The sequence below is a fragment of the Larus michahellis genome, chromosome Z (genome assembly GCF_964199755.1).
Source record: "Larus michahellis chromosome Z, bLarMic1.1, whole genome shotgun sequence".
Classification (NCBI taxonomy): domain Eukaryota; kingdom Metazoa; phylum Chordata; class Aves; order Charadriiformes; family Laridae; genus Larus; species Larus michahellis.
Genome location: NC_133930.1, coordinates 76053351 through 76076947, shown reverse-complemented (window position 1 = coordinate 76076947; position 23597 = coordinate 76053351). Strand labels below are relative to the sequence as shown.

The 23597-nt window shown below is 46.9% G+C and overlaps 1 protein-coding gene across 8 annotated transcripts in view; it reads right to left on the bottom strand.

Moving 5' to 3' along the window:
- LOC141735830 (thioredoxin) overlaps positions 1–10225 on the bottom strand; it is a 38619-nt gene extending 28394 nt beyond the window's left edge. For 6 of the 8 annotated variants that reach the window (XM_074569131.1, XM_074569133.1, XM_074569135.1 and 3 more), the window contains exons 1-4: positions 9698–9931; positions 4090–4194; positions 3380–3439; positions 2503–2568 (exon numbers count right to left, since the gene is read on the bottom strand). In XM_074569131.1, coding sequence (XP_074425232.1) covers positions 2503–2568; positions 3380–3439; positions 4090–4194; positions 9698–9721 — 255 coding nt within the window. In that variant the 5' untranslated portion in view covers positions 9722–9931. Of the gene's footprint in view, positions 1–745; positions 967–2502; positions 2569–3379; positions 3440–4089; positions 4195–9697 lie in introns of those variants that run through there. The other 2 variants (XM_074569138.1, XM_074569134.1) reach the window with 2 other exon arrangements.
- Between the last annotated feature and the right edge of the window lie 13372 nt (positions 10226–23597).

Below are 23597 nucleotides of genomic sequence, written 5' to 3'. Positions count from 1 at the left end.
CAGACACCGGCAGGTCAGCATTAATCTAGGCAACCCAATGCAGGTTTGGAGGAATGCAGAGTCCAGGTTAAGTGTCCACTATGTTCTAAGAATGCAATAGTGCAATCAAATGAAGAGGAGAAGAATGCATAAGTCTAAGTTATCCTGGGCCTAAGGCACTAAAAGTTGTACCTCTTCAGTAATTTGTTCCAGATCACTGCCCAGGAAAAAAGCAGCCCTACTTACAGACTGAAAATACTTTGCTACTAATAGAACCAGAAGGTACACCAATGGCAAGGCAAAACTGGAGGCAAAAAGGCAGCAGCTCCAAGTCCAACCTTACACTTCCATGTAGGATTGGTATTATGTTCTGATACGCCAAGTCTTAGTTTTGAAATCTAAACTGAGGCTTAACAGTTTTTAAAAGAATCTTTAGCTAAAGAGGAATGAAAAAAAGAACGTACCCCACCGAGTCACCATCCTCTTCTCTACCACTCCTAAACTTCCCCTTCTGTATCTGCAAGTCAGACTGCCACTATTCAGATTATAGCCTGGTGACTACCACCTGAGTAAGGTGGCAGCAGACTTCTAAAGCAACTGCGCTACCAATGCAACACAATTTTCCACCCCTAGTAATAGATCAGGGAGCAGCTGACAAAGTCTTTTATATCCAGACAGTACTTCTTTAACACAAAAAAACCCAACACCTTGATGACATCACAAAATTCCTCACATTTTCATTCAAACACAGGGCAATATCCAAAAGTGAAGAACTTGCACTTTATTGTACTCTTTTACATAGATTAAATGATGGAAATATCCCCTTGGTCTAGCTAGCTTGCTTAGATTTTTTTTTGAAGTAGAAAAGTTGCAGGCTATAATTTAGCCGAAGCAGTCATGCTTCAATGTCTCCATGGCTGGAGACTAGACTAGACTTTTAATGGTCTCTTCCAGCTTCTCTTTATTGGCCCCCGAGAACTCCTGCACCTGTAAAGAGAGATTGATTTTTAAAACCATTGCATTCAGTGCTTCATAACATAAAGACACATATACATCTATTCAACTCTGCTACACCTAAAATTTTTTCATACCCAAAACAGGGAGTATTCTACAGATGTTCATCTACTCATCTCCCACTCAACTCAAAAACAAGAGTCTATCAAGAATCACTTCCAGACTACCTCTGCTGGAACCTTCTACAAGGGAAAAGATAACTGACCCTGAACAAACATCAAGTCAGACTCCAATGCAGTCTTGAAGAGACTCTGGAGATCACTGCACAGCAGAGGTAGCTCAAAGCTACCCTTGGGTGGCTCAGGACCCTCACCAATCAAATTCTGGAAGGACTGCTCCAAATGACCTGTCCCTTAGCTTGGCTTCTGTGAGAACTGTCCTCATTGCAACTTACACAGCAGAAAGACAAAGCCAACATTCATGTCTCAAAACCAGTGGCTCTCTCTTCCAGTACCTACAGGGGTGCAAGGTACAGAGAAGACTGCACTACAGGCCATGAAATTGCTCACTCAGTACTCAGGTGTCCAGAGAACTGCCAGGGTGACCCAAAACAAAAATCCACACAACAGGGTTAAGCATAACACATTCACACACTGTCATGTCATAATCACAATTCTTCCAGTTACATTATGAAGCTGTGAAGGTTTACCCTGAGAAAACTGTTAAAGGTTCATTATTACTCATGACTTGGCCACATATTAAACAGGACTGAAGGTCACCTGACACTCACTTTTCAAGTCACAATTCCAATGCCTTCAGACATGAAGCTTCCACACCAGTATTGTTTTACTTTAGAAAAGCCTACCTTCAGCCAGCTTGACAAACTAAAAAGCCCACAATAACATATTTAGCTCAGCAATTCTTTGCTTCAGCAGATAACCATTCACAACTACCCTGCACAGGCAGGCCACTATGCCGTCAGAGAGCATGGTCTGCATCTCATATCATCCACCTCTTGGCAGAGCAGGCACAAGATCTCTGTTCAGTCCTCTGATGGGGACAGGACCTCCAGTGCACAGGTTACACAGCCTCTACGTAAAAGCACCCAAGCAGTTGTTTCAGCTGTGTGTACATTCAACCATGTTAGAGACTTCTGTTTGGGTGGGATTCTATGTGCATATGTAGTCATGTTTCTGCTTGAACATGAGCTGCTTCCAGAGAACAACTACTAACCAAGATCAGTAGTAAGCAGGGTGCTAGGCAAATGGAAGTCTTAACACAGACATCTAACCCCACTAACCTCTCATGAAGCTCTGCCTGTAAGACTGACCTGTAACACTAACTCACTTCACCACCTGTGAACAATAAGGTTTGCTTCACCAGTTAACTGATGGTCCATGTTACATCTGCTGCAGCACTAAGATGAACTTGCTTGCTCTCAGGAGTGTCTTAATGCCAGTGGTGCCCCAGACATATTTCCAAGAGAAAAAAGGCTATGTAGTCTGACATTCCCCATCTTCTTTCAAGTGTTTAGCTTGCCTACTCCAGTTCCAAAAGAGCAGAGCCTACCTTCTTTCCATTCTTGTAGAACTGGAACGTTGGCATGCACTTCACATCGCAGTGTGTAGCCACATCCTGGAAGGGACAGAAAACAGTCTTCAGCTGTGCATGTCTGAAGGATGTTACATTTAGAATCCACTAGCTGCCTTTTGTTTAGGTGACAGGGCAAAGTCATTACTGCTCAAAATGAAGAAAAAGCACTTCTGGTAGCTCATCACTAGCAAAAACAGTGCAGTCTTAACATCTCCCTGAAGCTTGAAAGATCCTCCCTTCAGCATTTAATTCATGCAATAGCAAAACCATTTATGATACCTGTACTGTGTTTGGAAAAAAACACCAGACCTCTGCATCAAACAGATGACTATTTGTAAGGCTCAAAAGCCCTACATCAACTCTTGTGTTTCACCCGGACATTGTCCAAGTACCTATCTGACATTGCTAGAACTGCTACACAGCAGACATTTTAGTGCACTTAAGACATGAAAGAGGACATAATGCGAAAAGCAGCGGAGACTAGACGGACCACCAGACAGTTGTGAGCCATTAGTTTTAGGTAAGATTGCATCAAAGCAGCTAAGGCCTTAGACTAACACTCCCTCACACAGTAAGGGCTCAGTGCTCCAAGTCATCTAACATATGCCATAGGGCTTCAAGTCTGCAGATAACCAAGGCAGTTTGTTCTGTTCATGTACAAATCCTCTAAAAATTCATCCTTCCCAGTGTAAGTGCTAAACCCCTATCTATGCTTCTCAAAATTGAAGTAATCTCTCATTTTGTTTCAGTATTTGCAAGGACATACAAATAAAATAATAAAAAAAAAAGTTCTTCATTGTCACTTGTGTAGAACTCATTAGCTGCCTTCTGTCAGCACTAGCCTGGACCATACCTGGGCATCATCCACATCAATCTCGATGAACACCACATCGCCATACTTCTCACACAAGCTCTAGAATGAAATAAGAAACTATGAAGTTAGTGTTGCAGGAAAGCGTTCTTTTAAAAGACACAATCACGTAAATCATAAGGCAGGTGCAGCTCACTCCCCAGTGAAACTAGCCTTGTTACCTCAAAGCAACTATGTTACTGACCAGAACAAAAATTTTATTTTCTGGTCCAATATCTGGAAGAGTGTGTTGAAACTTGTTCAAACATAGCACCCATAAAGACGACTCAAATATCTCAAGACATAGGTGAAAGGCTTTCTCTTACAGCCTATCTTGTACTTTACCATGAGATAACACTGCCACCTAAACACAGCTGGAATGATTACAACTGTATGCAGAAGGACAAGCATTGTTTCCACTCCATATCCCACCACTTTAGGGACCTAAAGTTGCATTGCCTCTAGACCTAAGACGCATGTAAGCATTAGAACATCAAAAGCTAAAGAGCATTTGAGCTCCCAGCTATATCAAAGGTCAGTATATTGAACTTGATAGTCTCTTAAGTAGATACTTCTGTGATTTCTCCCTTTTCCAGAAAATGGTGGCAGTTACATGTGGCAAAAGGAAGTTTCCTCCATGTTATCATCAAGCAACAAAAGACATTTGTATATACTTTAATACAGTTGCCAATAAAAACAGAAAGGCTACTTACGTGGAAAAAGGGCTTGATCATTTTGCATGGTCCACACCATGTGGCAGAGAAATCAACTACTATAAGCTTCTCACCAGCAGATTTCAGTTCTGCCTCAAATTCAGACTATAAAAAAAAAGAATTCAACACATGAGTGATTTTTCTCATGCTTTCCAAAACAATCCAGACTAATCCCAAAGCTAGTTTGCTCTCAGCCTTAACACAGTAACAATTTTGGTAGCTCTTTAAACATTTCACTTAACTGGGGTATTTGTACCATCATGCAAGTGCTTCAGTATGAATTGCTTTCATCAGTGCTAGCATCAGCCAGTGTCTTACAACACTTCAATTAGAAAAGATCACAATGCTCAGTCACCCCAACTCACTGAAAATTGTGCAAACAAAGGCTAGAAATTCATCTGGTAGCTCTGTTTAGTGCTACCCCCTGAATGTGATCCTTATGGGTTTTAATAACCCATTTTCTCATTTCTGCCTTGGCAGAAGACTTCAATTTTCTTCTGGGACAGACTTTCCTCTGTAGAATTTGAAAAGGACACAAGCCTTTGTACACTCCTGCAGTCTGATGCCTTTTCCAATCAATGGCAAACATAAAAGTGATGTTGTGTGATTTACTCTACAGCACGTTTTCTAAAGCAAGCTCATAGGACAGTTATTTTACTTATTTTGCCAAGTGAACTGACATGTAACATCACTAGCCAAAGCGATGCCACACATACAGACTACAGAAGTAACACACAATACTTATTCAGAGCTTCAAGTCCATTTGATGCACTTAGTCACACCTATCATTTTTTTTGAATTTACACCCCATTAACCATGCTTTCTGGTCAAAAAGTATTTTAGCAGAATTGAAAGGCATAAAAAGCAAATACTTGCATGCCAGCAAGAGGCAAACAGGTATCTCCTAGCACAGAGCTACTTCCTGACAGTTTCTTTTCCAAAGCAAGTACAAGCCACTTGAACATTCCTTAACTTTACTCATGGCAATGCAAGCTTTAGGAGAGCTGTTAATATAAACTTAATTTCAGATTATGCACATGAAAGATAGCTGCTTTACTCTCCCCAACTCAACAGACCAGAGCATTAGAGTTCTGTCAGCAGCAGCTAACTGAAAGCAATATGGTTACTGCCACATGTACACAGTGGTTGGTTCCGCAGTGCAGGCGTTAACTAGTGCCATGTTCTGCAACCAGTCACAGTAAGTTGATACTTGATTCTAGTAAGCTATTCCCCCCATTAAAGAAAGCCACAGAGGTGAGAAGCCAAGAGTACGCAAAATCAAACTGGTCATGAGTATATTTAACAAGCAAGCAGAGGGCCCTGCACCAACATTCTTATGTATAAACCTACATGAAAGTCTTCGTAAGTTCCTGTAACTTCAAATATACCCAGCATTACATCTCCCTGTGGATAAGACATTTTCCCTCCCAAAGTAGCTATTTTCAGAAATGCAGCCTCCATGTGTTGAGTTCTTCCATCCTTGCATCTTGGATATTCTGAGTGATCTTACCCTGCTGTAAGATCAGTAGCTAACACTCCGCACCACCTACTCTCAGTCTGAAAGAGACAGGAACAGGAAGTTTTCCTGTCTCTCCACATTCCCCTACTCCCGTACCGACATAGTTTGTATTCCTGCACCCCAGCCCCAAAAGTACCCCATTCTCACCAACAAAGCTCAATTTCCCTGTACACAGCAATCCATGCTACCTGCTCCCTGCAACTACTTATACCACAGGTTAGTCAGTCAAGCTTCACTCCTCCCCACCTTCAAATCCTACAGCTTACTTTTTGTTATAGCTTCTCACACCTCTGCACTGTAACATCACCAGCTCTTTACCAATTCCACTTCCTGCACCTGCCAGTTCGGCCTTTGTCTTCTTACCCTTAAGTCTTCAGTCCAGCTGCATAACTACTGTATTCTGCAAAAGAAAGTCCAGCCCTGGGATGTGCTCATCATATGACCACACACCTTAGGTTTGCTATTGCAGAAACAAAGGGAAAGTGGGAGGGTAAAGGGCATGATACCTACAGCTGGTCACACACCATGCACCACTGGAGACCTAGTCCTGACTACAATCAGATGTTGCCTTGCAAGTCATCTCTAGTATCAGCTAGAATTGCTGTGGGAGAGTGAAAAGAGATGCAGGGTCAAAAGGTCCTTGCTCTTGCAAGTTAAGAAATACTGAACTAGGGAGAAGTCCTGAAAGTTTTCCCAGCGAGCTTAATTTCCCTGGAGGAAGGAAGACAGTAGCAAGGGCAAAACAAGTTACTCAACCTGTTCGATGGACTTCCACAGTTGACTTTCATGTTAACTCTGAAATTACAAGCTTTCATATAAAAAACAGATCATCTTTGCTAACAGAAGAGGAACCTCCCACCACAAGACCATTTGGTCACTCTATTAGAGGATCTTACAACTTTGTTAACCAATATTTTCTTCAGGCAGAATATCACTGGGGGAAACCTCATCAGATGGTTGCTGGTTTGGGGAAATTTTTTGAACATTTAACCACAACCTCCCTGAGCACATGCAAGACCTCATTTTGCTTATATTACCCTCCAGCAGAAAAGCGCATGCTGCATTCAACAAATACACTGGTCCAGGCCTCTGCTTCCAAGGGCCAAGTAAGTGAAAAGGCTATAGCAACGACAGCCTCTAGTGCAGCAGGGATTCCTAGCATCAAGCAATACCTCAAAATGGAGGCTACTGACCACAAACAGTGCTGAAAGGAGTCTACTGCTCTCAGCAACAGATAGCTTTAATCAAATCTGCCAGATGGTGTGGACCTTTAGTTGTAAACATGATTTCCAACACATATCAACTCACCCTTGAACCTGGAATAAGCCAGTCATCATCTGACTGCCAATGGTTACTACATAATTTAGCGGTTTGTTTGGTTTTGGGTTGTTTTTTTTTTTTTTCAGTACAGAAACTAGCATAAACAGACAAATGGTTCAACTGCCTGAACTCCCTAGAAGACTCCACTTCTGAAACTATCATCTGCATCTGAAGCTGCAAATTTTCAATATTTGCTTTGACTCGAACAACAGAGGGGCGGCTAGTGTGAAGACAGAAGCTTTGGCAGGTTTTTAACAGTTTATATACCCCATTAACTTCTGCTATAAAAGGCATTATGTCCCATAGTCAAGCCCTGTTAAAGTTACATGACTCACCCATCTCAAGACCACATATTGAAACCAACTGAAGTACTACTCCTTCTGTCCACTAGTGGGGACTTGAGAGGGACCAGTAAAGCACCCTGAAAATAGCCATTCTTCAGAAGCTGGTCAGTTTCTGAAGAGGTGTGTTAGGAAAGGGGCCAAATCTAGCTAGCTGTCATGCTCACATTACTTTAGAGATGTCACTCACAGAAGCTTTTGCAGGTACTGAAAGAAGAGGTTTTCCTCTTTGTATCAGAAAAGAATAGAAATCTGCTTCACTGAAAAACAGAACTAATCCAGAAATCCCCGTTGCACTGTACTTGAATACGCTGGTGTTAAAATCCTGTTGTCAGCAGGACTGCTGAATCCACCATGGATGAACAACAAAACCATGCTTTAACTACAGCAGACTATTAATCTATGGTCATAGTTGTGAGGATAATCCACTTAAAGTTAGAGCAGGCTTTTCCTCCAAAACCATGTTTATTGACTATTTTTAAGCTGTTCCAGCCTATACCAAAAAGCTCAATTCTTACTCAAAAAGTTTGCCCACTTTGTCCCTCCATAAACAGAAAAAGGGGAAGGGGGAGAGACGCAAATCAGAATAGGAATTCCAGGTTGAACTCACACACTGTTCCACCTCCAGGACCTGAATGACAAGGCATTTCATTCATCTTAACTTTGAGGAGCTTTCTGCATTCACAGATGTTTAAGCTGTGGTCACAAGAATTAGTATGCTCATGTGTCAGATGTTAACGTCTTAAGAGGTCCAACAGGGAAAGCCTGCCATGCTTTTCACTTACGCAGTGAGCTGACTATAGCAGAGCACAGAGCTGACCTGAAGACAAAGAAGACAAAGTTGGATGCCATACAGCATCACTCACAGGCCATTCACAATCAGATCAAACTGACACTTCAACCAAATTTCACATTCAGAATTCAAGACTAGCCCAAGAGTATTTTCCCTGAAATGAAGAGCTCACTAAGTTTGCACAGAATACATTTTTTGAGATTTGGGTTCATAAGTTACAGCTAACAAGTACTGTATTGTTGTCCATCAATCAGGTCAGCTGCTGTGCACAAGACCACATACTATTTCATCACCAGCAGAGTATTCTCCATCTGTTGGTCTAGGCTTTATTACTATTCTGTATCACAAAGCCACAGACACGTTTGTATTCACAGAACCATACAAACAATGAGGTGCTGCCTTAGTGTACTGAACAAGTCAGACAGCACCGTAACAAGGGAAATACTAATTACACCAGCAACTCCTGTTATTTAAGTATAGGAAAAGGCTCCAGTAATTCATAGAACTGCCTAGGTTGGAAGGTACCTTTCAGGTCATCTAGTCCAACCATCAACCTAACTCTGACAAAAACCACCACTAAACCACTTCTCTAAGCACTATGTCTACCCATCTTTTAAATTCCTCCAGGGATGGTGCCTCAACCACTTCCCTGGGCAGCCTGTTCCAATGCTTCATAACCCCTTCAGTGTAAAAATTTTTCCTGATATCTTCTCTAAATCTCCCCTGGCACAACTTGAGGCCTTTTCCTCTTGTCCTGTTGCCTGTTACTCGGGAGAAGAGACCGACCCCCCCACCTTGCTATAACCTCCTTTCAGGCAGTTGTAGTGAGCGATAAGGTCTCCCTTCAGCCCCCTTTTCTCTAGGTTAAACAACCCCAGCTCCTTCTGCCACTCCTTGTACGAGTTAATTCTCCAGACCCCTCACCAGCTTCGTTGGCCCTCTCTGGACCTGCTCCAGCACCTGAACTACTTTCAAGTCAGAAAAGCTGGATTCATGTTTTCCATGAACTCCTATCCATAATCACACCAGAACTTAGGCCAGTCTCTACTAAGAGAGCTGCCTGGTCCTCTGCATGCCAGCAGCAGGTAAGGCAAACCGGGACTTCTAGATTAGGGTACCACAGTACCCCGTTATCAGCTTAATAAATGAAACATAACATTTCCTTAATATTTTAAAGGGAGATGAGCAACAATGTGTCATAATATGAAACTGCATCACCTCCGTTCTCATCCTGACTATCTGAAACCTTCGGTCGTACAGTTATTCGTTCCCTCCCTGGAGTCTAAGCGCCTCCTCCCTTCAGTTTCCCCCTTTCCCCGCTGCAGCAGTGAAGCAGGCTCCTCCTGCCCGGGCAGCCCGGACCGTCTCCCCGGTGCACAGGGGCTCTCAGCCGCCGGCCTCCGCGAACCAAGGTCTCACCAGGCTCCAGGGCGGCCAAAGGGGGGGGGGGGGCACCTGCTCGCCTGAGCTGCGGCCGGCCCAGCAGGCCCGCTCCCTCCCCTCGGGGAGGCGATGCTCAGCTCGCCGTCTCCCCCCGCGCTCTCACGGGGAAAGGGGACGGCGGAGGCGAGAACACGGAGGAGGCCGGAGCCGCCTAGGCGGCCAGGCTGGGGTAAGGCCGCCTAACGGACTCACCAGGCTGCCCACGCTCTTCACCATGGCGGCGGCTCGGCGTTGGGGAGGGAGGTCGGCGGGGAGACGGCTGGCGGTCAGCGGCTAAACGGCAAGAAGGCGGCCGAGGGCCTTGTCCCTGCGTTCTGCTCGGCTCCGGTCCGCTGCGTTCAAGCCTACTCCACTCCACCGCCTCCAGCCGCCTCAGCGCTCTCCCGCCGCCGCCCCGGCGCCCTCCTTATATAGCCGTCGCCGCGCCGCGCGCACTCCGCATGCGCGACAGCCGTTACTCCACTTCCCCCCCACCGCTCCGTCCCGCCCCATAGCGCGGGCTCGGCCTCCCCTCAGCGCGGCGGCGGGAGCTCTGTGGCGGCCTCCGCGGGGCGGGTGGGTGGCTGAGCCTGGCCTCCTCGCCGGTTGCCTGGGAGGAGCGACAACAGTTACAAAAAGAACCCCAGCAAACAACATAAAGCCGCTGGGCGGTGGAAAAAGTGCTGTGTAACGCTGAGCAGGAAGTGTATCGGCGCCGTCCCCCACCCCAGCTCGCACGGTGTCCCGCCTCCGCCTCCTCCTCCTCCTCCTCCATCCCCGCCGGCGGGCCGGACCCGCATTACGGGAAGGAGGAGGGCTGGTGCTGCCCGTAACGCTGAGAGAGCATGGCTGCAGAGAGGCAGGAAAGGGCCGGATCGGAGGAATAAATCGCTTTTAACTTTTTTTTTTTTTTTTTTTAATTTTCTCCCCCGCCCACCCTCAAAAGCACTGGCCAGGCCAGCAGGGCGGCTCTGTTTCGCTGTGGGTCGCAGGCTTTCTGCAGCACAGAAGCAGTGGCTGATGCGGTTTACCCAGTGGTAAACACCAAAATTAATTTAGATGCTTAGAGACCCTGTGAGCATCTTCAGTATTTCCCTCTTGGAGGGAGTCATCCAGGACCAGAAACAGTCCTCAGAGAAAGCAACTCCTTTCAGCTTTCCCATCCAGGGGGACGCTGTCATGGAAACGGAAATTTCCATTCCTCTCATTTATTTATCTCGTTATTTCCTGTATCTCCATTTATTTGGAGAGGTCCTTCGTTCTGCTGCACACTGCCACCCTACTGCCCTTCCTAGAGTGCGAAACGGGGCTGTCGCAGCCCTCCTCTCCTTCTGTTGGGCTGGTAGGACTTCATTTTGGAGTATGGGGTTACCGCTCCAGCTCCCACTGCGCCGGACACGGGAAAGGTGATGTTAGCTTTTGTGATACTTGGTGTTGGCTGTGTCACGACTAGGGTATTTCTGCAGGTTTTAGCAGCCGGGTTGCCAGCCCTGTGGAAGGTTTACCCTGGGATGCAACTGAGCAGAGGACAGGTGGAGGAAGGAAGGAGCAGAGGAAGACTTAATGGATGCCTTGGATAAAAAGTTGCTTCTTCATTAAGAAAAAAAAAAAGAAACAAACAAAACAACAAAGGGCAGTTTGTTTTGGATACAGGTACCAACTCATCCCAACAGGATGTGCCCTGATACCTTGCTTTGCTTTGTGGTGGACACTGAAAAGCTGATAACACCCCTCACAGCCTCAAAGGTTGCCCCATGAGATTTGTGTTGGAGATCTCTTAGGTTGCAAATTTGTACTGAGAATAAGACAGTTTTTATTTTGGAAGTTTATTAAGTGTGTGGCTTACTACAGCAGCAGCTCTTTTGAGCACTAGGCTCTTTTTTCTGACACCGTGGTGCCATCCTGTTTGCTCTTCTCCCTGCTTTTGGGTGTGCAACTTCTGTGTGCACCACGGTGGGCCACCTCCCGCCTAGCCATTCCCAAACCTGGTTTTTCCTACACAAAGCATCGTCTGATGCTTTCCATGCTTCTTCCTCTACCTGTCCCATGCCCTTTTTTCTTTGGTGGCAACACCAGAGGAGCTAGGATGTCTGTGGGTGAGAAGCAGTGCCACGAGGGCTTGGTAGCTCCTGCTGGCTTTGGCTTTTTCTTCCAGCTGGTCCCCGCTGCCCTTGTGTCCATGTGCCCCTGTGGCAGACAGTGCATGCGCCCTGTGCTGCTTTGAGGAGGTGCAGCCTCTGCAGCTGGCTCAGGAGAGGGAAAGCAGGAAAGCCTTATCAGCCAAGGCACGTTGCTTTGAAACCTGCTGCTGGGCAGGATAAAACGATAGAGGAACCCAGACTACCTTCAAAACCCAGCTCCCAAATGCCACTGCTCAGCGCCACGCAACTCTTGCAGAATCTAGTGCAAGCAAAGGAAGGAAACAACCCACCCAGATAATAAATTCCTTAGTGCCGCTTTCTATAGATGCGTGTGGATGGATAACCCGCTGTGAACTTCGAGAAGAGGTGCCTACATGCCGCCTGTCCTCGGATCCCATCTGCGGCCATTTGCCTCCCGGTATGCTTATAGTTAAGTACAAGCTTAGGCATGCAGCAGGTTGAAGTCCAAAAATGTTGCTGTGGGATTGTTGCATGAATGCCTAAAATAACTGGACAAGAATATAATTTGTGAGCTGCACTTGATTCTTAGAGTATATTAGTTACTATCATGACAGCACACAACAAAGTCAAACAGAGGAATGTGGGTCCTCTGTCTGGGGAGAAAAAAATCAGCACACACCCAGAAAACACACCCTGTTTTCTTATTATTTCTGTCTTTTTTTTTTTTTTAACTATGGAGTGTCTCCTTGTTTAGCTCAACAGTGCTGTAGTGTGCTCTCGACTGTGGGGGCTTTTGTTTCTCATGCGCCTACCCACCTTCCTCACAGCCATAAACGCAACATACTTCTCTCTCCTGATCGGTCAGAGAGGGAATGTGGCTGTTAAAAATAAGCAAGTTGACTGTGGGTAAGTTGGAAATTGAAACAATTTTGTGCTTCAGCGAATTGCTATATGCCATGTCATACCCAGAAGTCACTTGATAGGACAGTGAGCCAATAGATGGCTCTCGCCAAATACAGAGGGGAACCAGGAAGCACTTTTAAAGACATGTCTTTGCCCTTCAGGAGCATGGTTTTTCTTGCTCCTTAAAGTCAGAGAACGTGGCTTGAGGAACAACAAGAGTAGAAATGCAGTGATGTCTTCAAAAATCAGTCCTTAGATAGTTTCTCTTGTAAAAGCTCTGGAGGCATTGATGAATGCTTATGCCACCCATGCATGATAGGAATGAACTGCTACACTCCTTTGATGTGTGGAAAGGCTGTGGGAGAGAAAGTTGGCAGGTCTGAATTTAGGTGCCCTCAAGTGAATTAATCTTAGATGTATGTGTAGTGTAGATGTACATCTACACTTAGAAGTAAGTGTAGATGTACATCTACACTTAGATGTAGGCCAGTAAAAAGGGCTGTATTTTTGTAGACGCCATGCACCCCATGACTCTCACAAACATCCAGGAGGGAATTCAATGAAAATTTGACCTCTTTAAAGCTCCTGTGGCAGAAGGTACCTGTTTGTGTTTTTTTTAAAACTCTGCTTGTGCTGATCTCTGTCACCTGTTAGGTGAGAGCAACATGCACCGGCAATGGGGGTGGACTTTGCCTGGAGCTGGCGGTGAATCTTGGTGCACTCAGGGTCAGGCCTGCAGGAGGTTTGGAAGGTTGAACAAATTACATTTTCAGTTCTTTCTGAGCTGCCGGGAAAGGTGGGAAGCAGCGGTTCATGGTAGGATGAGCAGTTAAGTAGAGCTTAAATCATGGTGTCCATCTGGATGAATGAGCCAGAGCCGTGGCCTGTGGTCCCAGTGTAATGCTCCTGCAGCCTCTGCCAGCGGCTTTCCAGATGCATTTCCCTGTCATCAGCCAAGGGCAAGCAAATCTGCTGGGCTTTGGAGACATAGATCTTCTTTCCAGGGCTCGCTTTCGTCTTTTCTGCTTTGCAAGTCAGCATGTGTTGGTGGCTGGAGGAAACACTGTCGAGTGGTGAGACCCACGGTGGGCTGGGGGTCTGCAGCCGGACATCCTGAGGGCGGCATTGCAAAGCATTCACCAACAGAAAGCCACCTCTTGCAGGCTTTGGGCTCAGACACACAGTAGTCACTTACGTTCCATTTTCCCATAGGCATGGGCTGGTGAGCGAGGAAACCTGAAAATAAGGGGAAAAAAAGAGGAAGAACAAACAAAAAGAGAGCAGGGACCCAGATCCAGCACCTTGTGCTAACTTCTAACAAGTTCACCCCTCCAAGCTCCTGTGAGCATATCTAAGACAAACTTCTGTCTCCCAAAACTGCTATTAAGTCAACCAACCACTCAAATGTGTGATGCAGTAAAAGGGGCAGCTATAGGGAATACATTAAGACAGCCGTGGCACAGATGGTCAGTCATGTCCAGCATTAAGCAATGGTGTGGAGAGTTGCAGAAATGAGGAAGCTGCTAGAGGCAACAAGTCCAGTCACAGCTGCATCAGATTTTATCATAGGAAGGCCAGGTTATTTGCTGCTTCCTTACAATGGAAATTAGGAGTGTTGCACCTGGCCCTGACACTGCAACAAAGCACCAGCCTTTAATTGTACTTTCCCTTTCTTTCCAGCCTGCTCTTCTGGAAGATTTTGCTTTTGTAACTGACCTGTTAAAGGTGCAATAAATATTTAATAACTAGATAGGTGTGCTTGGTGTTGTGCCAGCATAAGTCATGGAGCAAACATGCTTCTCTCTCCCAAGTGGATGGACTACCAATGTAATTACCCTGAGTCTTTTCAATGCTTGGTGTAGCACGTCTGGTTAAAAGATGAGATGGGAAGCTGAGGGAAAAATTAGGAGAACAACGATCTTGGCCACAGTTCATCTCTCCTTACCAAGGGGCAATATTGGTCAACCAAGCACTTCCTCCTGACAGCCAAGAAAAAGTGCATGTTACCCCCATCCCATTCATTATTGCTCCATTTTTAGTAAGTTCTTTGGAGAAAGGAATATCAAAACACTCAATAGCTGAAGAAAATGGTACTTTTGGGCCTTGTATTAGAAGGAACCTGTTCCTTTCTTTTGAAAGAAACCTTTTGTGAGCTCATCTGGGTTTATGGCATGCTCTGGGTCTCCAGAGAAGAAGGTACCACTAGCACAATGTCTGCAAACACGGGAATGCTCATCTGTGCTCTCTGGCATAAAGGCACTTCAGGTCTTGAGCTGAGAGACTTACACTTATTTTGTAATTGCCTTAAGTATCTCAAACTCAGACTGAGATTTTCAGTCACCTTCTCCATGCTCACAGCCTCCATCCTTCCTCAGGGAGCAGGGCAGGCTGGGGCAAGCACACCTGTGTTTTTCCTAGGGGACCCTGCATTTTTCCTAGGGGGTGCTGCTGGATCTGTCTGCACCCCATTTCCCCCACTCAACATGGGAACAAGACCCTTTGCGGGGCAGGAGGCTAAACACCCAACAGTATTGCAAGATGCTCATGCTGGAGGGCAGCAGTGCCAAAGAGGAAAAGAGACGTTCAAGGCCTGGCCAAAGCATGAAACTGAAATTTTGCACTTTGCAGTTACTATACTTGCACTGGGTGCCTGCAAAGTGGGAGGTCAGGGCTGCACCAAGAGACCCCTGGACAGGAGACAATGAGAGAGTTTTGTCTTTTGGGGGAGATTTGCATTGTCACAGCTTTTTGTCTGGGGGAGAATATGTGCTGGTTTTCCCTGATCATAGGCAAATGCTGTCATGTCAGGACAAGTTGTTGGCGCATATGCGGAAATGTCTTTGAGGAAGCAAGCTGCAAGGAATAAGTGCGTCTGTGGTGTCTGCATGGAGGACAAAAGCAGGCTGGCATGCATTTTGCTTCCAGGTGTAGTGGGTTGACCTTGGCTGGCTGCTGGGTGCCCACCAAGCTGCTCTATCACTCCCCTCCTCCGCTGGACAGGGGAGAGAAAACAGGATGAAAGGCTCATGGGTCAAGAGAAGGACAGGGAGATCACTCAGAAATTACTGTCACGGGCAAACCAGCCTCAGCTTGTGGAACTTGATTTAATTTATTGCCAGTCAAAAGTCAGTGTAGGATAATGACAAATAGGAACAAACCTTAAAACACCTTCCTCCCACTCCTCCCCTCTTCCTGGGCTCGACTGCACTCCCCATTTCTCTGCCTCCTCCCCCTGAATGGCACAGGGGTACGGGGAATGGAGACTGTGGTCAGTTCCTCACACGTTGTCTCTGCCACCCTTTCCTCCTCAGGGGGAGGACTCCTCACACCCTTCCCCTGGTCCAGCGTGGGGTCTCTCCCACAGGAGACAGTCCTCCAGGAACTTCTCCAACATGAGTCCTTCCCGTGGTACTTCATGAACTGCTCCAGAGTGGGTCCTTTCCAGAGGGTGCAGTCCTCCAGGAATAGAGTGCTCTAGCATGGATCCCCCCATGGGGTCACAAGTCCTGACAGCAAACCTTCTCCAGTGTGGGCTTCTGTTTCCAGGGGCCCCTAGGTCCTGCCAGGAGCCTGCTCCAGCGTGGGCTCTCCACAGGATCACAGTCTCCTTTGGGCATCCACCTGCTCTGGTGTGGGGTCCTCCACGTTCTGCAGGTGGATATCTGCTCCACCATGGACCCCCATGGGCTGCAGGGGGACAGCCTACCTCACCACGGTCTTCACCATGGGCTGCAGGGGAATCTCTGCTCTGGTGCCTTAAGCACCTTCTCCCTCTCCTTCTCCACTGACCTTGGTGTCTGCAGAGTTGTTTCTCTCACATATTCTCACTCCTCTCTCTGGCTGCAGTTGCTGTTGTGCAGCTGTTTTTCCCCCCTTCTTAACTACATTATCCCAGAGGTGCTACCAGTATTGCTGGTGGGCTCAGCCTTGGCCAGCAGCGGGTCCATCTGGGAGCCGGCTGGCATTGGCTCTGTCAGGCATGGGGGAAGCTTCTATCGGCTTCTCACAGAAACCACCCCTGTAGCCCCCCTGCTACCAAAACCTGTCCATGCAAACCCAATACACCAGGGAATCAGTCCAGTGCTGTCATTCAGAGTTTGTCTGAAATAAGATGAGCACCCAGAGATGACTCATGCATGTAGGCTGCTCTCTGTGTTCTTGGTAGGACCCTGTTCATCAGAGGCTCCTAGGAAATCAACAGGGCCCACCCAAGGACTAGCACATCCCGCTCGGCATTCAGCAGCACAGTCTGCTGAGTCCTCCTGATTTTCTTCATCTTAAATGGAAGTTCTGTGAATGAAATACACTGGCTTGGTGTGTCATCAATGAAGTAACACTCTCATCTGTGTTAAAAGCAGTGCGCAGGATCAATGTCACGCCCGGCTGCTTTTTAAAGCAATATAGAGAAGTTGCAGGCTGTAATTATGCTTAGCTGCCTTCTAAAAGCTTGGTAACAGACAAAAAAAAATTCCATATGCTCCAGAGGCGGGCTGCAGTGGTTTCACTAAGTGTTTGCTCTGACTGCGACCATTCAGATGTCCTCACATCAAGCCCAGGTCGGATCTCCTGGGTGAACGCTTACTGGTGTAATGCCTTTTGGCAGCCTGCTGCAGCAGAGCATGCTGTGCTGTGTGCGGGAAGCCGTGTGTGAGAAATGGCAGGGGGAAAACGGAGGTTCAGTTCTTCATTTCGCTTTGCATCACATTCAAATTACAAACCAGTGACAATGACAAACTTCGCTTTTGAGTACCTCGTAATGCTGTTCTGCTTTGTTTCTCTTTCTCTCTCTTCAAGCTTCTCCCCCTCACCGGCCTTGCTTTTTTCTTCATTCCTGACCTCTCCTGGGATTTTTTCCCTTCTCCTCACCATGTGCTGTTTCTCTTTGTCTGGAAGTAAAATTGCACTTCTGTGTAGTTCTGAATCTGGTTCACACACCTCCACCTACCTGCACAACCTGCGAGCTGAGGGACCCAGATGTTGGACCGCCAGGCATTTCTTCTGCATAAGCCACAGAGACAACTGGAGACTTTGACCTTCAGCAGTGATACATTTGTCAGGGCTGATTTAAAAATTTGTGGTGTGGTTTGTACGCTGAGGCGAGAGAGTTGTCCAGGGCCTTATCAGGAGGGTGTCTGCCCCTCCAGCACTGCGCAGGCGCTGGGCCACTGCAGAGACGAATACAGCCCCAGGGTCCCTAAGCTGAGAGGACCACTATGGTGCTCTCTGTGGGAAAGAGCAGTCCCCCAAAACAGAACGTATGCTGGGCGTTGGGTCATCCTCAGTAGCTTCAGAAGGTCAAGTGTGGTATCTTTCTTAGGATCTCCATGATCCAGCTCATTCACGCTCCAGTTGGGACCCTGCAATGGGCTGACCTGGTGTCTGGGGAGATTGTAGCAGTGAGGGACCGGCAGCAGAGTGGAGGAAAAATGATGTAAAGAGAGGGACAAGCTGGCTTTGGGCCTCCATCCCAGGATGTCTGAGGGCCTCCATATTGCCTTATTCCTGGGGTGGCATCACATCCCTCCTGCAAGGTGGACCTTAGAGCACAACAGCATTGCCTCAGCACTGCTTTCTGCCCTTGCACCCATGTCTGTCCCTAGGCTGGGAGGTTGGTGAGACTCTCAAAATGCAGGTGTATTGTTGCTTCTGCGGTCCAGAAAAAGTCAGTGTCTCATTTTCTTACCCAAAAATGAGAGCACTCCTTCTCTTGATGCTGGCTTGGGTCAGGGGATGGTTGTGTGTGGGTATGGAGCTAAGTTTAAAAAACATATAGCCTGTGATTTCCTAAGGGGTCATTAACAGGAATGTAATCCTCACTGAAGGGAGATGTGCACAAGCTCCAATTTCCGAAAGTACACAGGCAATTGTGTTTCTGTACCTGAACAGGTGATGCTGAAGAGCCTGTGTTTACACTGCAGGAGTGCTCCAGCTGACAGTTTTCAAAGCAGTTGTATTTTTGGATGTGCAAATTATGCAGTATCCAACTGCGACCAGTTTTAGAGTGCAGGGATAGGTGGGAAGATGGTCACCACATCCTGGAAAAACTTAGGCCCGTTGAAGGTACCTGTAATAATGCATTTGAAAAACAGAGCAACCAAAATCGCTAGCCAGATCAAAACAAGTTGAGGCCTTGTCTTGTGCTGAGATGCCCTGAAGCAGGCAGGAACAAACAACACTAGCTGGCTGCCTCATGAGACATGCATTTGCTCACTTGCCTCTTCCACATGCGTGGAGGTGGCTGTGATTCATGCAATGACAGGAAGGCTTGAGGAACCACACAGCCAGAACCCTAAGATGGAGGAGCCTCCCCCCTAGTCTGACTTATCCATCTCAAGCCACTGCTAAATCTGGGCAGAAGAGACGCTGTAAATGGTGTCACATCCACACTGGTGGCAGGTGTCATCTACTTTCTAAGGTTTTCACAGCTGCCTGGCCAATGTATATGTGGGGCTTGTGGGTCCATGCATATGACCAGGGTGACCACTGGGAGATGGTACCCAAGTGTACGCCTGGTCATATGTCATGCAAATGCCAGCAGTGGGTTTCAGGCATCTGTTGGCACTAGGTGTCTTGTCTATCAGTGCAGAGGAGGAGAGGGAGCCTCCTCCTCAGCAGCCTGGAGGGCATGAGAAGAAGACAAAGCCTTGGCTTTCCCCACCAGATGTGGAGCCCTGTAGGCCAGGCCATTGTTCTCTGCTGGGACCCTCAATAGTTAACGGCAGTGCCTAATCAAAACAGGAGCACTGGGTCATTCTCCACCCTCTCTATAATCAGGCTGAACCCCAGCCTCTGACTGATGGAGGCTTTCAAGTTACTTGGCCGTGCTGCTTGCAGACCATGGGCCTCTCAGTCAAGCTGTGGTCACGCACCCAGTGAGGGTGCAGGGGGACATGTGGACCTTCCCTTCATTTTCTGCGCTGTTGGAAAGGTGAACACTGCCGCGGCCAGTGCTGTCATACCAACTCCCTGACCTGCTGCAGGGCAAAGCATGTGACAGCGATTAACAATGCAGAGGGGTGTAGCTGCTGCTTTTCCTTCCCATTTAACCCCCTCCCATGCATGCTGTCATGTCCTAGACGATGCATGAGACAGCCCACCTCCAGAAACCTCCAAATGAAAAAAAAAAAACATTCAGCTGAGAATGGGACCTGAACATCTGTATGCATCACATGATTCTCATGGGTAGTTAATGTTTACGAGCTTTCTGGCTAATTAACAGGAACCAAACAATTCTGTTTTATTACCATGCAATTTCTTCTCCTGGCAACACCAGAATGACTTATGAGAAGCTTCTGAGAAGTGTGACACTCATTAACAGCCTTTGGACACCCCTGACCTGACAAGAAATGCTTCTGGATGAGGGCAATGCTACTGCTACCAGAGAAAAATGGGCTGGACACCTCTTCCTGGGGCTGTGTACCCTGCTGCAAGGATATGCATCGACTTCTTCCATGGCCACCCCACATTTGGTGTCGGTGGATGGTGTTGGTGCAGTGGGGGTTTCTGCAGGGGGGGTGCCTGGGGAGTCCACATGGGCTGGTGGGTTTCAGCTTGGTCATCTGCTTTCTGATAAACCCTGGCTTTTCGTGGCAGTGTTGCAGCACTGCACCTGCCACCCACCAGTCCACAGGGATAGATGAGGCATCCTCTTCTCCAAAAAGAGTCCCCCCTGACTGTGGCCTGGGGGACACCCTGTCTCAGTCACAACTGCTTTAAGATTTGGAGATTTTCTTCAGATTTGACCGAAATTCGTGTTGTAAACTGGAACCTTGCCGTGGAGCTCAGCAGGGCCCTTCACTCGCGTTTGTGTTGCACAACGCCAGCATGGCAGCTGTGCTGGACGAGCTCCCTCTGTCCTAGGCTCATGCTTTTGCATCGTATTTATGCATTTTCCTTCTAATGCAATCACAGCCCTAGCTATTTCCCAGCAGCTTCCCCAAGGACAGAAACTTAGCAATACAGAAACTGATAGAAATGCTAAAGTTTTCTCTTTTTTGTCAAGAACTGAAAGAAAAAAAGGCTGCAGGCAGGAAATAGGGTGATGCAACATAAAGAGAGGAAATTCAAAGTTCTTTTGTGTAGTCCCACACTCTAATTTCAACATTTGCAAGAGAGGCTGCAATGACAGCGTCCAGACATGGAGCTGGTCTAGACAGGCCAATTAATATTTCGGAGTCCTCCGAGCTCTTAACAAGATTAAGGGCTCTCTTGACTCACTTCTCCTTTCAGTGTTGGAATAAAGGCCCAGTTTTTGTCAACAGCCTCTTACAGAGAGCGTGCTGTCATTACAGCAGACTTTTATTTTGGGGGGAGGGTTGTGTGCTAAAAGAAGATGGTCCAGTGGGGGACTCCCTGCTCATGTCAGAGGGAAGCCTGGCCCCATTCCCAAGTGCTATTACTAGGCAGCTTTGCTCCCGATCTCCTGCTGAAAATCAAGTCACCAGGAGGGAGGAAGCGGGCTTCTTCAGCCTTGCATCTCTACGGGCGCCAGGCTCTCACCGTGAGGTTTAGGACGCTGGTTTTAGGCTGCAATTCAGCAAAATGCTGAAACTGGTGGGTCATTGCAAACACGCTTCATTTGGCAGCTGGGGGTGGCAGGCAGAGAGCAAGGCTGTGGTTTGCTGTTGGGTTTTGGGATCTCTGGACCCAGGCTGGGCTTGCTTCTCTGAAGAGCAAGGCCAGTGAGCAGCTGGATGAGGAGGGTCAAAGGAATTTTGCTAAAGCAGCTGAAATGAAGAGAACAAGATTGTGAGGGCTCCCAGGTCCGGGCTGTTACTTGTCCAGCACAAAAAACAACCCTGACAATTGCAGTTCCTGATTATTTCCAGCCTTCAGCCATCTCCGGAGCAGCCCTGCCCACTCAAGGGCAGTCGGTGTGAATTGCCTGGTGCATGTTGACTCAAAACAAAGCTGATGTTTCCAAGGGGAGCTCTGGCCTTGCTTTACAATGACTGGTCACTGGCCTTTTGTGTTTTTGAACAGGGTAGGAGGCAGATGCTACTGAACTGCACCCTGCTTTTTTTTTGTGCATACCTCTTCTTTTAGCGTGTCTGGGTCACGTTACTTTTGTCTGCTCTATAGGTTGGAAACCAGCTGATGTACATTACTTTGGGCTGAGAGGTGCCGGGCAGCCTCTAACAGCTCTCATTTCTGCAGCCCTCACACAATGTGAAGCCATTCATGACTGTAAAAACAACTCAGTCCTCATTCTTTGTTGTTTTTTTTTTTTTACATGGATCAAACCCAAAACACTAGTAATGACTCAACATCATAGTTTAAGCTTTCCATAGCAAAACAGTATTTGTTGGAATGCGGTCTCATTGAAAGGTGTATAAGAAAATTCCTAATCTGATGCCTTTTTCTATTTGTTCTTGGAATTAAACACTAACCAGGCTTGGAGCAGGACACCCCAAGATTGTGCGTGACCCTGCGTGTAGACTTGGAGTTTCTGGCTCACATCCACCCAAAAGGTAGCTTCCCTTTACCCCCATGGTCTGTCTTTATTGGGGCCTCAGGACTGAAATACACACAAGAGGTGTCTGAGCTCATATACTTTTCTGTCAAGAGGGCCAGTTCCAGGCCTGGGGAGGTTGAGGCTCCAATTACTCATTAACACAGGTAGTAAAAATAAGTGCCAACTAAATACAGAGACCATGAAAGGCTGCTGTGAAGTATATTTTGGAGAAAACACACCACCTTACGCCAGTACGAGATGTGTCCACATCCAGCCTTAGAGTCTGCTTCCCCACTCCCAGTAAGAGACTTACTTTTTCCTGATTTCTTTCCTGTTTCGCTTGTTTGCACAATTAAGAGATTTGCCCATTATGAGAAGCAACCACCTCTCCCAGGTGTATACCAAGGTGGAAATTCAAACAGTGATAAAAGGTCAGGGGCCAGCTAATCCTACATTAATTTCCTGACAGCTGCCAGAAATCCTCTCCTATTTTCAATAATAAAACCTGGTGGTCTGTATTTGATTTGGACTTGCTTGGCCCTCTTTGTTAGCTGGCGTGGATCTGGTGACTTGAGTAGAACAGGGTTGTTTTCCAGAAACTAAGGATTCTTACCAGAAAACCGAAGGAAAAGGTGTGTTTTATATTTGGTATGTTAATATGACCTGTTTAGTTGCTGTATACTCTGTCACCACTAAACAAAAGAGGGCAAAGACTGGCAAAAATATTACAAGTGCACATTGAAATCCCCCTTTGTTATGCATTTCTGTAGCAGGAATGACCTCTACTGAGCAGGACCTAACTTTGATGTAACTTCCAGGGATGTAAAACAAACACCGCGTTAGATGCCCAGTATATATTACCAACAAATCTGAATCAGTGGATATTTTTGTGTGTTTAGTGCTGGACTTGCATCCCAATATACATGAGGTTTTGGTTGTGCAAGGATCAAAACCAGGAGCAGTTTGATTCCTGTTTTGTTTTGTTTCAAGGCTCAGTTGCTGGAGGACAGACGGTGCCTTTAGAAAGGGGAAGTAGCCCATGGAAACGCCTTTTTATTCACGTCCTTACATCTCCTTTACGCCCAAGTTGCTAAATGTTACGTGCAGAAATTAGTTTGCTTATTGGTCTGACTCTTGAAAAGGCAGCCTCTTGCAGTCAATGGGACTGCTTTACTTGGATAAGTTGCCGATATTTCAAATTCTTGCAGTCTGGGTAGGGGGACTTAGTAGTTTGCTTTTTATTCTTGAGATCTGATGTTGTTGGACTTTATAAATAAAGGTGACTCAGTCTCTGTTTTCTGTTGCTTAACCACCGCCAAATTGACTTCAAAATTACAGAACATCATGTCACTCATTCCTTTGGGAGTAAGTGGAATAAATGGATTTCCCACAATGACAAGTAATAAGTCCAGCACTTGTCAGCACTCTGTCTGCAGCACAGAAGCTGTGCTCTTTCATCTGCGCACGCTGCCTTCAGCCCAGAGACTCGTAGGCAGAGATGAGCTGTGGGGTCTTCTTGAATGTGGTGGTTTTGGGCAGGCTTCTCTGCTACTATTAAACCCACAGCACTTACAAACCAGCCACTCCTCTGCAGTGAATTTGCTTGATTTGCTCTGAGCTAAGAGCAGAACTTTATTTGCTCCCCAGGAGAGAG